General features: G+C 49.8%; 1 protein-coding gene across 4 annotated transcripts in view; it reads right to left on the bottom strand.

Moving 5' to 3' along the window:
• Msi2 (musashi RNA binding protein 2) overlaps window positions 1–15348 on the bottom strand; it is a 373444-nt gene that overhangs the window by 14369 nt on the left and 343727 nt on the right. For all 4 annotated transcript variants that reach the window (XM_052195698.1, XM_052195695.1, XM_052195696.1 and 1 more), the window contains exon 11: window positions 11593–11655. In XM_052195698.1, the coding sequence (XP_052051658.1) occupies window positions 11593–11655 (63 nt within the window). The remainder of the gene's footprint in view (window positions 1–11592; window positions 11656–15348) is intronic.

Raw genomic sequence — 15348 nt, 5'->3', positions numbered from 1 at the left:
TTTTTGCTCCTATCTCATCCTGGTCTCAAGGGAAATGGGAGAGTCACACCACAAAGACAAGGCATATTTTGATCTGTCTGACCCCTTAAGGCCATCCTTGAAGGTGGTCTTATTGGCTCTGGTAGGCAGAAGAGCCCTGAGCCCACAGGGACTCTAAACTTAGGCTGGTGACGTCCCCTGCTTCCTTTTGGAGGGTTCTGGGTGCCTGTCATGGTCAGGGATGGTATAAAGTTATAAAACCAACCAGGACTTGAGACTATGGTTACACTCTGACTTTGCCCAGGCTCTGATTTGATGGGCTTGACATATGGCCTGGCAATGAGGGAAGTTGAAAAAAAAACAAAAACGGAAAAACAAAAACACCCAGGTGATTCCAGCATACAGCAGAGTTGCAACGAATCTTAAGTCTGGCTCGATCATTAACATTGATTAGCAGGTCTTCTGTTACTGAACTTGTGTGTCCTGTGTGTGTGTGTGTGTGTGTGTGTACGCGCGCATGCATGTGGAGTCCAATATCAAATGTCTTTATCGCTTTCCACCTTAGTTGAGACAGGGTCTCTCGATGAACTTGGAGTTCATCGATTTGGTTAAGCAGACTGAGCGATCAGCTCCGGGGAGCTACCTATCTCTACCTTCTGAGTGCTGGAATTACAGCTGCAGCTGTGCCTGGCTGGTATGTGAGCACTGGGGATCAGAACTCAGGTCCACCTGCTTGCAGCAGCATGCCTTTTACCAACTGAGCCGTCTCCCCTAGCCCCAGGTCTTCTGCTATTAATGAATCCTGTTCCCAAAGACAGAGCCACAGAAGCCTAAAAGGTCCCACCAAGCACACTTAAGGCTGGAAATCTGATACACTGAAAATGTGATTCTAACTGTGAACAGAGGCCTACCACACTGCCATGCATCCTGCACTTGATGGCCAACTGTTCTCAAGGGCACACCCGACACCTCCCTGGGATTTCCTGTCACCGGGATGCTCTTGGCTTTCACTGCACGCTGTCCTTAAGCCACTATCATTTGCATTGCTTATGCCTCCTTAGGACGAAGGATCAGGATCGTTGGATGGAGCAGCAGTACAGAGCTGCCAGGCTGATGGGACTTACTAGGGACTGTCAGTCTGAAATCCTCATTTAGTAGACTAGGTGGATGCAAGCCAGAAACCATGCCCCGCCCATTCTCCTGTGGGGTTATCTTCTGAGCTATTTCTTACTCACAAGACATGTCCTACCCCAGGAGGTGGGTGCTCCTCTAGGTGGCTTCAATATCCTCTTAGCTATTTGAACCTTGAAGGTCAAGACCTAGGGAATGAAGATCATGATCTCAGCGAGCCCCCTAGCATGTCATGGTGAGTTTACTCTTCAAGACAGGCAAACAGAAAAAGAGGCCGGCAGAGGGCAACCCTGAAACCTCAGGGCCTACACCTCAGTGGAAGGTTTTAAAGGGTCTTTTTCTGGATTTAAAAAGACAGTGTGAAGTCAAAGACAGCTTAAAGAGACAAGGAGTTTCTTCCATGTCACGTGGTTCCTGATGTGTTTCTGGTCTGTTCTCTGGTGGGAGAGGGGTGGGTTAGTTTTGTGACTGACTCGCCAGGGTACCCACCATTATGCGTGTATCTGTAAGGCTGAACTCCCAAGACCGGGGAAGCTCACCCTCTCTAAGAAATAGCCAGAAATAACTTCCAGAAAGAGAGGGAAGCTGGCTGGGAAGCAGGGCTGGCCTGCTTTCCTCATACATCAGGCTACCTCAGGCACCCAGGCGCAAGCGTGGCATCCACTATTTGCCATGGACCTGGACAGACCACTTTATTAATATTAATAAGTAGCCAGGAACAAAGGGCCCATTTATTTTTAGCCTTCTTTAATTGTGTAGTAATTACTCATCTACAAAACAAATGAGCCCCTGTTTGCAGTTGCTATGGTACCTGGTGCCCAAGCATCCCTGAAAGAAGATTGGGCAAGGAGCCGGCTGCTACTGTGGCCACACCCCCTTCTCTACCATTGGCCCAAAGCACAGCCCCAGCAACTGGGCAGCCAATGGCCTCCTTGCTCTAAGGCTGGGCTGTGTTTCCCAACCACTTTCCAGCTGCGGCTTATGCAAGGCAAAGAAAGGGATGCTGACTCCTCCCTGCCGAGAAGTCTGCCTATCCAGAGGTTCCCTCCCTTATCCATCACCTTGGACAGTGACTAACTTCCTTCAGCTGTATTTTAACTAAAGGTTCCCTTCAAAAAATTCCCTTCAACCTGGCTCCCTCTTGTTGGACCACACCTCTTCTGGGTCTCCTTTGTCTAACACTGGCCCGAATGGATGCGGGACCAAATCAAAATGTCAGCCAAAGATCAGCCAGGCAGAACCATGCCATGGAGTCCCAACAACAGAAACAGGTGCAAAAATGCAGACTGTGCTTCCCGAGACCACTTGTAAATGCTTTTGGGTTATCGCCTCCCCTAAGGATAGGAAGAATTGAGTGGGAACAGCTGCACCTTTCTGTTGAGTGTTTAAAAGTTGCAGTTTGGCTCAGCCGTCGCTAGACTGGTACAGCGCAGCATGTGCTGATAGCGGCTAAGAGCACAGGCTGATGGGACAGGCTCAAATCCTGTCACTGCCGCCTCAGATAAGCTACTATCTCTTCCCCGAGCCACAGTTTGTAATCTCTAAAATGGGAAGGGGACTGATGGCACCCACTTATGGCTTCAGAATTAAGTGGGTGTATGGCGCGTGCGCACATGGCACGTGACTCGCATAATGTGAGCAACTACTGATGAACTGTTATTATTACTGTATTAATAAAGTAGGGGAATGTCTCTAATACTCTCCTGTTAACAAGGTACTCTCCTTTAAGGAAACTTCCAGCAGAAGTATATTTTGAGGTGTTCGGTTCACTAGGGGTGACTTTCTTTCTACTAGTCCAAGCCAGACAAGGACAATGAGAGATGGACCAGCAGAAAGGAGGAGGGCAGAGGCTGCCGTGAGGGCAAAGGAATAAAGGAATGAGAGCTGACAGCCAGAGGATGGGAGTGGGTGACAACTTGTCACTAAGGGTAAAATGGAGATGTATGTCTACCCTGGGCCCCTGCCCAGGTCATCTTTCTTAGGTGGTTCTGTCTTTCTTAGTCTACTGCTATGAAGAATTTGAACCAATCCCCAGCCCCACATATAGTGACCCTGGCTGGTTTCTAGGTAGACTAGTCTATACTGCACTACCTAGTAGCCAGTCTTCCAGTCCCAGTCTTTGAAGGCCGGGGCCAGGTCTCTCCTCATATACAGAGCTCTGCTGCATGACCAGCAGCTAGATCTCAAACTTGACTGTGTGATGCCTTTCCCAGAAGACTGAGTCTCATAGCACAGAATCCTTCTGTACCCTACCCCAGCCTCCATCATCACCATGGTAGAGACTGGGCTCGTCCTGTGTAGATATTTACTGATGAGCATTCAGAGGCAACAATGTCTAAGGATTATTTGTGACTTGCCCAACTCCTCCATGCTACCCTGAAGTATGCTGTCTAGGTCTGTCAATCATGCACCTCTGTTTTCACTTCCTGGTTTGGGGTTTCCCTACTTGTTGCCTAGGTGAATCCAGGCTTCACAGTTGGGTACCAAGGGCCCTTTACACTGGTCTTTCCAGCTCTTTAACATCTCCAGATGCTCATCCCGCCCCTACTGTATTTAATTCTCTTGCCACAGTTAACTGTTTGCAGGGCTTCAAATGCATCCTCTTCTAGACTAGTGAACCACATCTCACCCGCGCACCTCCTGTGCATGGAACAGGTTTCTGGTTTTGGTGGTGTAGTGCCATTAACGACCTGTTGTCTTCTCTCAAGGCTGGCTGGTTCTTAAGGGTGTAGACAGTGCTGGACCACAGCCCCCCAGGGGTATGGTATGTGCCCCTGTTGTTACTACAATGTAATTTTCTTTCTCTTTATCAGACCCCAAGTGTTCCTTTGGGATATAGTCCTTTCCCAAACTGTATAAAAGCTATTTGGTTTAGAAGGAGATTCAGTGACTGGTTCTTATAGCACAGGCCTTGGCCAATCAGCACAAAGCTCTTGGCTTTTGGTGGGATTCTGGACCACCTTCTGAGGTGCATTGCACAGTGCCATACTACATTTGTGAAACAGATCTCATATCCTCAGGCTGGCTTTGCACCTGTTATGTAGCTGAGGGTGACCTTGAACTTCTGGATTTCCCTGCCTCTGCTGCTGAGTCTTCAGGTGTGCGCCATTGTTCAGGGTTTATCCAGTGCTGGGGATCAAACCCAGGACTTTGTACATTCTAGGTTAAGCACACTATCAACTGAGGTACATCTCCTGATCCACCTCCTTCTTTAGATGTGATAGCATGACACCCCACACAGCTGAGGCCATCATGAGAAAAAGCAGTTCATAAAGAAGATATTAAAGTTAGGAGGATAGCAAAAGTCAATAGAACTACACAGAAGGGTCTGGAAAAATGCACACACGGAGCCTACACCTCTGTAGTGCTTTCAGGTTCTCAGCCCTCTATAAAACATAAACATGCCAACCTTTCCAAAACAGCTAAAAACTATACCTTCCATGTCTAGTAATAATTATTGTTCTATACTTGGTAAATATCTGCTGAGTTAAACTTTGGCGGATGACCTTGGCTCTGGTTCTGCAATCTCCATCTGGAGGACTGGGCTCTGTGGCCTTGGGCTGGAGCTGGAGTCCTTGGAATGGCACATACCTAGACCTCAGGGCTGCCTGGGTGTTCCCTGTATGGCTGATTATGTGAGGGGTTTGGAGGCAGGCCCATGGTGGCAGTTTCTCCACAGGGCTAACTTCAGATCCAGTGCTCTTCACTTGACTCAAGCCTTGCTTCTAGGTTACCAGGAGTGTGACTCTGGATAAGTCACACAGATGTTCTGTAACCATGCTCTCTCAGGAGAAAACATGTGAAACTGTGCCAACCCTGCTTTCCTGGGTAGCTCATGGCTTGGGTGTGGCTGTATATGGTTATCAAAGCTCTTTGGAATATAGGGCACCACGATGCCTCCTCCAAGCCTGTGTTCCTCTGGCAGCTCTCGCCAACGCTAGTGAGTGACCACCTTCCGGGGCTCTTACAACTCTCAGTCCCTCCACCAATGGGAGAGGGTCTCTAGGCCTAATGTGTTCTTTCTCCCTGCTTGCGCAGTGCCCGAGAGAACCACTGCACTTTGTGTGGAAGGCTTCTCGACGGCTGGGCCTGGGCTTTCCAGCTGAGCGACGCCTAGTCCACTTAAGGGGCAGTCAGGAACATGTCACCTACTGAAAACCATTCCACTGATTTAAAGACCATTAACATTCCCCTACTCCATCTGCTTCTAGATTAACTTAGACTTCAGTCTGGACTTTAAGGCTAGTCACTAATTGCTCTAGAGTTGATTTATCAAGTGCACGGTATTTCTATTACAAAATTATTGATTGGAGCTGATGTACTGTATCCTCAACGCGACTGGTCTGAAAGCCCTTGGAGACTGAATGGAGCCGAGGTCAGCAGTGGGAACCTGTGCACATTATTATAGATTCAGCGAAGTCACTTAAATCCCATTGCTAGCCTTTGTGGTTAAAGCCCTGGCTCTCTTGGAAATGAAATTTTTAATGACAACCTGGGAAAAGAAGGTGCTCTCCAGAATGCAGGCCAGGGCCTGAAAGATGAATATTGAAGTAACACCGTGTGGGTGAGCTAAGTCCGGCCAGTCGTGGTGCCTTGTCCTACCCCAGTAGGCCACATATTTCCCTTCTCTGGAGACTACACTGATTGTGCTTAAGACAACAGACATGGCTGCATCCTAAGGAGAGACTCTCTCCATGACTTTCCCCACAGATAGGCCACAGCCCCCAAGAGGTTGTATTTATGCTAACATGAGGTTGAGAGGAAAGCAGAGAGCTGCTCTGTGTCTCCCCACTTCTCATCGCCCATCAAATCTTGCTGACAGAAGTGCAGAAAAGCTATTCCCAGAGATGAAGGCACACACTGATCCACAACCCCCGTCCTGTGTCATGTATGCATGTATGCAGGTGTACTTACCTGTGTGTGCACACATGTATAGAATTTAGAGCTTGATGTCAGGTTTTCTTTATCTTTTTTTTAAATCTTATTTTTTGAGACAGGGTTTCAAAGTCATGGCTGTCCCACTCGCCTGCAGGATCTGCCTGTCTGCCCCCCTGACGCTGGGGGTCACAGGTATGCGCTGTCACAGTCTGCTCTACCTGGCTTTTCTGAATTTTAGGGCTGGCGGAAGTCAGATCCTCACATATGTGTGGCAAGTACTTTACCTACTAAATAGCTTCCCTAGCTCACTGTCCCTTTGATGATGAAGCTGGAGGTGGTCACTGTCAGGCCAGAGAATAACTACACTGTCAGAAACAGGGATTTCTGCATACATGAAAGGATGAAGAACTTTGAGACACTGTCACAAAGGTAGCTGCAGAGACCCACAGCCATCTCAGAAGGGCGGGGATGTCCATGCCAGTTTACTGGGCCCTAACCTCCTCTGCTGGCTTAGGAGAGGCTGTGGTGGGCATGCTGGTCTGCCCTCTTGCCTCCTGGGCTGGAAGTCTGAGGCACCAGAGCTGCCCCAGGATGCAGGATGCAGGATGCAGGTTAGTAGCCTGGGGTGCTGCTCTCTGCTTCCGCTCCCACTTTTACTGTTCTTCCTTGCTAGCCCTAAGTCAGTTTGCACCGGCAGCAGCATCCCAGCCATTTTCTGCTGCCTGCCTCCTTGTCCCCAGGGAGACCATGCTGGAAGGATGGCTCCTCCTGGATTTTTCCACCTGGAGCCTCTGTGTCCTCATTCTGTCGGGCCTGGCGCATGCTCAGTTCTTTTGTGTTCTAACTCTACCAGAGCATCACAGCTCCCCACCCCACGCCCCCTATTCCCATGAGGCTTCTATTTCATTCTAGCATGGCATAGCCTTTTGAAGACGCTATGGACTCTATGACTTTTTTTCTGAATTCTGTGCCCTGTGATAGATAACTTGTATTCTGCGGATTCTGCCCTATGCCTGTCTGACTGTAGGTTTTGGTCAGAGCCACTGTTCACCTTGACTTGACATGCAGATTCTGCATAGTAAGTACTGTCCTTACTTCATATGGAAAGTTGGGGATAAAAGCTCTGAGTTCTCTGGTACTCCCTTATGGCTTGTTACACATACAGAGAAGATAGAGTGTCCAAAGATGGCTTGCTCACACGTGCCCCCAAGTGGAAGACAAAGGCTCCCTCCAGAAGGGAGGGCTCGGGGGAACGGTGGCTCTGCATAGGCTGTCTCAGGCCTATCATGCTTCTCTCTTCTGAGAAGCTGTGGCAGTCACTACCGTGAGGGATGCCGGGCCATCACTCATGCCGCTGGCCCCTTTCACTGTCACTGCTCATAAGAGCCAGTGTCAGCATCTATCAGAGTCAAATGTACTCTCTGTGTGCAGGGGCTGAAGCTCTCAGTGTGTTCCTTACCACACTTTACCACCCTCCCTCCACCCACAGGAGCAGACGACACAGGCTGATCTTTTCATAGGGACCTGTGTCCCTGAAGGACAAGGAGAAGCTGGGCTTAGCGGAACCTGGTTGATGGCCTTAAAAACAAGAAAAGATCTGTTGCTTTGGTCAAGAACAGTGTGGGAAAGATAAGAACCCGGAAGAACAGGATGACTCCTTCCAACTCTGGCTCCCCTGGCTTTCAATATGGTGAACACGGGTCTCATTGGGCAGGCTAGAGCTGAGGGTGGTGGCCCAGTTCTAGACTGGGGGAGTGAAGAGCGTGAGGAGAGGTGGTGGTGGCTGATGGCGAGAACATGGATCCAAGCCCTTGGCGACGTTGAAAACATGGAACCCCTTCTCTTCCTAGTCCCCATGCTACCCTTGAGACAGCGGTGTTGGGCCGCGCCTTCGGAGACCCTGTAATATCAACTCAACAATGCATGTTCTACAACTACAGCTACAGCTACCAGGACATCTACTACAGTGCATGCATTTAGTTCAGTCCCACAGATACATACAATCTAAGAACAGGCAAGGGAGGTGTGAAATGTTTTACTAGACAACAGGTGTTTTGGAGTTGTAACTGATTAAAAAAAAAATAGAAAAACGTAAAGTATACAAAAAAAAAAGACATTTCTCGAGAGTTGGATATGAGTTTGTTTCTTGGACTGTTTCATCTGAACAAGCAAAACATGCAAACCAGCTGATACTAACAGGAAGCTGGACACTGAGAGAGGGTTAACAGGTGTGGACAAACCTTCCTGCTGAGCGTGCTCAGAAGAGTGTCTGAGAGGACGTGTGCAGGTCCTAGTGTAAGAGAGGCGGGAAAGTATGCCTCAGACACTCTCTCACCGAAGCCCCAACCAAGCAAGAGAAAAGACAACAGAAACATGACTGCTCACACTCACCACCACCGTCGGGAGCTTATGTCACTAGACTGGAATAAAGCTGGCAAGTATAAAGTACAGTAAGGGGTCCTGGCTGGGGCCGAAGGGTGGGTGACACCGGGGGAGGGGTACTCTGCAGGCTCTAAGAGTAATACACGGACCCACCAATGAGGTCACCCCAAAATAAAAGTACCCTCAAAATTGGTACCATTTTTTTTTCCTCAGGCTGGGGACCGGGGGGAGGAGGTGTCAACGGTCCAACTGGATTTATGTTTGGATGGGACGTGATGGGGGCGGTGCCGCTGGAACTGGATGAACACAATCAAAATAAACAAACTCTCGACTGAGCACAAGATGAGGTTTCAGACTACCGGTGAACGTGAAAAGGAAAGTGACCACTGATAGTGAAGTTATCTAGGAGTCGGCAGGGAGGTCCCCGCCAGGCCTGTGCCCTGCTCACCTCAGGTTCTGGGGGGAGGTAAGAAAAGGTAGGCAGGCTAGCCCAGAGGAACAGGCTGAGGCAGAAACTCAAGGCCTCCCCCTGACTGCTTCAGTACCACAGCCCTGACGGATCCAAGTAGCCACCCCAAAGATCCAAGCTGCCTCCCACCCCCATGGCCCTCAGCAGGTGCTTCCTGACGTGGGAGTGGGGAGAGTCAAAACAAAGGGGTGGGGGGAGGGAGAGAACTAAAACGGTGGGGATGGGGCTAGATAAAAATGACCAAAAAAGCTGCCTTCCTTAAGACGTCTAATCCCTAACCCAGGTCCAGGAGACCCTGGAAGCAGAGACACATTTCCTAGAGTCTGTAGTCACTGTCAGGGGTGGCACGGCACCAGGCTCCAGGAGGGCAATCAATGGGTTCTAAGGAGTTTGTAAGGACTCCTGATAGAGGAGGCTTGCTCAGGAGGCTGGGGCAGGGGCATCCTCAGCTTTTGGGGAAGACCTGGGTGTAGGGTGAGGCAGGGTTTGAGGAGCTGGTGCAGGGAAATCTGGGTTATCAAGTGCCTGGGAACCCTGTGAGGTCTGGTGTAACTCATGTATGGCTTTTCTCAATTCACAACAGAGTATCTGTCAATGAAGGGCCAATCAAAGGTATATTAACTGGCCAACCTTCCAGGCTCAGAGTTTGGTCATCTTCTAGAGAGAAGAAGGTGACAGTCCCCCCCACTGGCCAAAATATGTTAAAAGAAAAAGGCAGAGCTCCCTTCCCCAACTTGACAGCTTTGGTCCAGGTCCAAAGATGGGGCTCTTGGTTGGTTTCCTGGTCTCTGGAAACAGATTGGGCCATGTTTTCTCTACGGTGGGCACAGCCCAAGCCTACAGCCTCTAGGCAGTGCTGGGGGTGTGTGGTTCCCCTTGGGTAGGCACCTCAAGCTGAGGATTTACTTCTTGTACTAACCCAGACTGGGGTGGGCAGGGGTTTGGGAAGCGTCCTCCTGAATACGATTCACTAACAGTGCAGCGATGAACATGGCTGACCTTGATGGCCTGTGGGAGATTCGGCTCCCGATGGAAATGGCTACAAATAAAACACCACTGATCTGGGAAACAAAATGTGTGGTTGGAGATGACCTTGAGGGTTAGGAGTTAGAGGGATGGGTGAGTGGGGCTCCCGCCTGGCTGGGGAGGGGAGGGGGGGGTCTGTGCGTGGGCAGAGTGGCAGAAGGGGCACAGCCCGGGGAGACGGCTCTCAGGCTCACAGAGAATCCCATACTGCCCTTTAAACTTGCCATGAAGTCAAGGGATGGGGTGGGGTGGGGAGAAAGGCAGGGTTAATTTTGGGTTAAAGTTTAGTTTCATAATCCAAGTTATCAAAAGAAAGAAACTGATCGGAGAAAACAAACAACACTCACAAATTTCAACACTGTTCTTTTGATCTTTCTCCCCTCCCAGGCACAAGTAGGAATGAGGCTTTTTGCCTTTTTTTTTTTTTTCATTCTCCCAAAGCATTCAAAATAAAACCCCCAAAACCAGAAACGGGAAGACATGTGCAACTGTGCACCAGTCTTAGGGCCTGGGAGTGGGGACACCAAGGGGCACTGGCCAGAGGGCACGGTGGGGCCGTTACAGACTAGAGTGGGTTGAAGGTGAGAGGGCCCAGCTCTCCGGGTTTCCCAGCCTGCCTGCCAATCACAAGGTCTCTGGCAAACTGCCCCTCAGCAGCCCCCACCTCAATCAATGCCCTACCTGGGCCACTCCCCCCCAAAACTCCTGTGGGTATCTTGGGGGAGGGGATCCTTTGTAGCTTGGAGGCAGTGCCAGTTTGCATGGAACGGATTTTCTCTGACATTTTTCTAATGAGCCTCACTGTACCAGTTTGGGTTTTTGGCATTTGCCCTCTGGGCCTTTAACAATCCATTTCCTGGTATCTTCGCCAGCACCCCCACCCTGCCCCACTCTCCTCAGAGCCCAGTTCGGTTAAATTAGTGCTCCAGAGCAGTGCCCGAGGGGGCAGAGTGTCAGGGCAGGGGTAAAAGCCTGGGGGACAGCTGCTCAGCCGAGGGAGGAGCAAGGTGGAGAGAGCAGCTGTTAGCAGGGGCGCCCAGTGCATGGCCGGAAGCCCTTGGCACTCACAGTGGGGTGATACACCCCAGTTCTGGCTGGACCTTATAGCATTGCGAGGAACGTGCTCCCTGGCCACTGGAGGGCTCCAGATCTTTTAAAAGGCCAAAAGTCAAGGGAAAGAAAGGTCCAGTCTCTGGTGGCTATCTGACTCAGCAGAGAGTCTGGAACAACAGGGCCTATTCCTTTGCCTCTCTCAAGGATTGGTCCATATCTGGCCTCAGGGTCTCTGGGAGTTGAGCCAGAGTAAAAATCCCCCCTGTCAGGCTTGGCAGGAGAGGGAGTCCACTTTCTACCTCTTTGGCCTGGTCTGAGACCCAAGGAAGGGAATCTTTTAAACCTTCCAGGGCCAAGGACATCAGGGACCAGAATTTCTAGGAGCTGGGCTTCGAGACAGGGCAGGCCAAAGCTAAAGGGAAAGGTAGGTTTTCTTTGTTCACAGGAACACAGAAAACTGCCTCGGGGGGTTGCAGTCCCCTAACTGTGACAGACCCCTGCAGGAACTGCCCTGGGTGGTTGGGCCTCGGTGATGCCTCCCCGTCCCCATCCCCTCCCCTGGGCAACAGGGAGAGGAGTGCTGGACAGATGCAGCCACACAGACTGGCAGGGCTTTTACCTTCCCCTGCATATGAGGCATGCCTGGGAGCCGCCTGCCCCGCACACCCTCCTACCTGATCCTCGAGCCGCTGCCACAGCTGCCGCCGCCACTGGTCCGTAAGCCGCTGCTGGGAAGCCTGGAGGGAGAAAGGGGCTGAAGTCAGAAAACACTACTGAGGATCCAAGCTCACACCAAAGGCAGCTGGGAAGGGCTTCACAGACAGCTTTGGGGGATACAGATCAGTGGCTCTCAGGCTTCTGGAAGGCGCAGAATCTTAAGATGCCTGACTCTCACATACTGGTCATCCCAAAAGTGCATTCTGGGAGGCACACCACAGTAACTCAACTATGAGGAGGACCTGTGTCTTTGAAGAAGTGAGTTGAGGTCTCTGTTGACCCTGCACTGACACACAATGCCCTGGGCCTGGCCTGCTACACTGGACAGGGATCCTGGTGGTGGGGTCAGCAGGAGCTCCGAGGTAGGAAGTGCTTGGGGCTGGCCTCTTCATTAAGAGGTGCCGTGGCCTAGAGATGGTTTCACTCCCGAAAGTTCTCCAAAGATCTGGTCATCTGAGCTCTAGATTGGTCAAAACTTCCTGTCATAAATGCCAGGGCCGGTGGCCCGAGGGTGAAGCATGTGGGTGTTCCCAGGTGAGTATTCACAAGCTGCTAGATGTCAGAGGGCTGAGGGGCTCTACCTGGGGTGAGCCCTGTGGTTCTGCATGATCCCATTCTGTGTTTCAATCTTCCCAGAGTTTTAATAGTATTACTCTGTGATGTTAGGGATGGAACCTAGGGCTTTGATGTGTCAGGTAGTACCAGGATACTACCACAGACTAACCTAGCCCATCTCATGGCAATGACAGGGAGGGAACTTGTAACTCCAGTGTATGAGGCCACAGTCAGAGGAAGGCAGCTTGGAGGGCTCTAGAGCAGGGGTGAGAACTGTCTAGCAAAGACAGGCCTGGGACAAAGCTGAGGCTGTGCATATAGCTGCAAAGTGTCCATATGAAAGAAAAGATAGGCTGAGTCTTTCTTCTCTCCTTCCTAGTGGCTTCTCTGACCACTAGCTTGACACACAGTCAAACACTGGACTATATACAGACATACTTCCACATACATAAAGACAAATATCTTCTGCCACCAGGGAGACATTTGCAGCCTGACCCCAAGACCCATTTCCAGAGGCTACATTTTTTTAAAAAAATGATTCACCAGAAGGCCCTGCAAACCTGACAAACAGCCCCACAAAGAGCTGCTTGACTTTGGCCACAGAGCCTTTCTGGTAAGGCACTTCTACAGGACAAGGAACCAACACATGCACTGGAAGAGCAGGGAGCAGAGGGGCAAAGAAAGGAGGGTCATCCTCCACACAGAGCGAACTAGAAGCCCACTAACTCTAAGACTATGGTCCAAGCTACATGATTCTACGGAGGGCAAGACGTTCAAAAGGCAAAGAGCTACTCTAAAAAGGTCAGGCTAAGCTACTTAAAATGCCAACGAAAAGAGAACATACTTGCATTTAAATATGGTAATAGGGCTGTTGAAGGGGAAAAAGAAAGATCCAGGTGAAATAATTGTACACGGTTCTCCTAGGCTGGGAATGAGTCTCCCAGCGCCCATGAAGACCTCGCTGCTCCCTTCCCAGAGGGAGCCCGGGACGGGACTCCCCACCTAGTCCTCTCCCCAGCTCTTCCATGCAGGCTCTAGATTTCTGAAGATGGTGTTGGTAGAAAGTGCTGAAGGAAAATAAGGAAGAAGTCAGGTTATTTCTCTTTGTCCCAACCTCTGTCCACCCAGCCTCCTGCTGCAGGCCCAGAGCGGGGCTTTAAGGGATGTGTGCAATGAAGAGGCAGCAGGGGAGAGGAAGGGTATTCTTTGGTGCTTTCTTTTCCCAGACATAACATAGGAGGTTTTCTTGGGAGCATGAGAAGATGCCAGTTGGAGGAAGGGAGTATAGTTCGTAAAAAAAATTTTTTTAAAGGTCTATTTTCTAGAGTTAAGCAGTTTGGACAAGAAGTCTGAGAGAAAGAGGAAGAATAAAAAAAAAAATCCATTATCCTGGACCTCAGATAAAGGCTTCTGCTGGAGATAGAGTACTCAGCCAGGGATGGAAGTTTCCTCAGGCACTGAGGTGAACTAAGAGGTGGAGGTTATCAGAGGTGGCTGCAGAGGGAGCCACTCTGTGTGCACAGGCTACAGCCCCTGCACTGCCACCTCAGGCTGTCAGCTCTTCCTTCTGAGACACCAGCCAGAGTCACACTTCCACCACCCACCTGAGTCCTGAACCAAGCCTGACTCATTCCTACATCAGTCACCTCCTGCTCTGGCAGGCTGCCCACCTTCAGAGGTCACCCTTCAGTCCAACAGGTTCCCCACAGGACCTGGTGGGTGGACTTGTGAGGTGAGATGTAGAAAAGATGTGCTCTGTTCAGGATGGGTAACTTAACGGGAATAAGTGTTGTGTTTGCGTTGGGTATATATGTTTGTGTGGGGAACTATGTCTTGGGGTGGGTCTTGAGTTCTAGAAGCCAAAGAACTGTCATACTGGCTACAGTAATTGAGGCACATCTCCTAGGTGTCTTGAATTCAAATCGGTTCAGCCATTCACCAACTGACTGCAGGCTCTGCAGAATCGCTAGCTATTCTAGTTCAAGGCCCACATATACAAAGTGCTTAGATCCATGTCTGAGAGTGAACCAGTATAACAGGAGTGTGGTCAGATCTTTCCCCAGCTATCAGCTCCGTGCTATGCAAGGCAGAACTCTTTCTAGACAGGGCCTGTTTCTGTCTCTACAGTAGACATCATGATTCCACGGCCACAAGGACATCAGGACATACTTGAGTTCCTTACAGGTAGTAGTGAGCTATAACCCTTTACTCTGTCTTTTCTTTCTTGTTGTTGGTTTAAAGCAAAACTTCCACTGCTCAAAATACCAGTGTGTATTCTGTTTATCTCTAATGATGATAACTGCCCAAGTGAACATGGTATGTTAGCACTGAATCCAGCACAAAGGGGAGGGGATGTTTGGCTGATCAAATCCCAGACGGGCTGGGAGCCACAGGCTGGCTATCTGTGAACAGGAAATATACCATGTTCTTCATGCCTGGGAACTTTCCAGTCATAGGGAAGATGCCTGGAGATATTAGAAGCAGGCTAATGGAGGGATTCTGGGTAAGAAAAGGCTGTACCATGTAGCATTCTTGGTGGATGGGGTCAGAGCCAGAGAGTCACTCTTCAGCTCATTTGGCCTCCAGCCCTGGCTGACCCCTGCCTTGCTTGCTGTGAGACTTAGGCAAAGTACATTATTCCTCTCAGCTGCAAGACAGGCTGGCTGACAAGATGACCTTTAGAGTCCCTTAGCTATAGGCACTGCACAAGTCTGTCTATCTATGAGGATGACAATCAGAAGTCCCCTGGGGTTGATGTCAACAAAACTTTGGGGTTAATGACATGTCTACGGGAAAGACATCACTACAGGACTGACAAAAACTGACATACTTTGATAGACTTTTGGAGTCATGACACCTTACTGCAAGTTATAAGTCAATAGTGTTTTAATTTTTGTTTTGTTTTTGCTTTTTTGAGACAGAGTTTCTCTGTGTAGCTTTGGTTGTACTGGAACAAGCTCTGTAGACCAGGCTGGTCTTGAACTCAAGAGATCTTCCTTCCTCTGCCTCCTGGATGCTGGAGTTAAAGGTATGCATACCACCTCATGGCTTAGTCTTGGATTTTTTTTTTTTAAATTATGATACTGCATCTATTTTTTTTCCTGCTTTTGCAGCACTTACTAGTTTCTGTATTACCGAAGTACAGCTATTTTTTATAT

Source organism: Apodemus sylvaticus, chromosome 10 (assembly GCF_947179515.1).
Source record: "Apodemus sylvaticus chromosome 10, mApoSyl1.1, whole genome shotgun sequence".
Classification (NCBI taxonomy): Eukaryota; Metazoa; Chordata; class Mammalia; order Rodentia; family Muridae; genus Apodemus; species Apodemus sylvaticus.
Note: the sequence above shows the minus strand (reverse complement) of the source record. Positions and strands in the feature narration are given on the sequence as shown.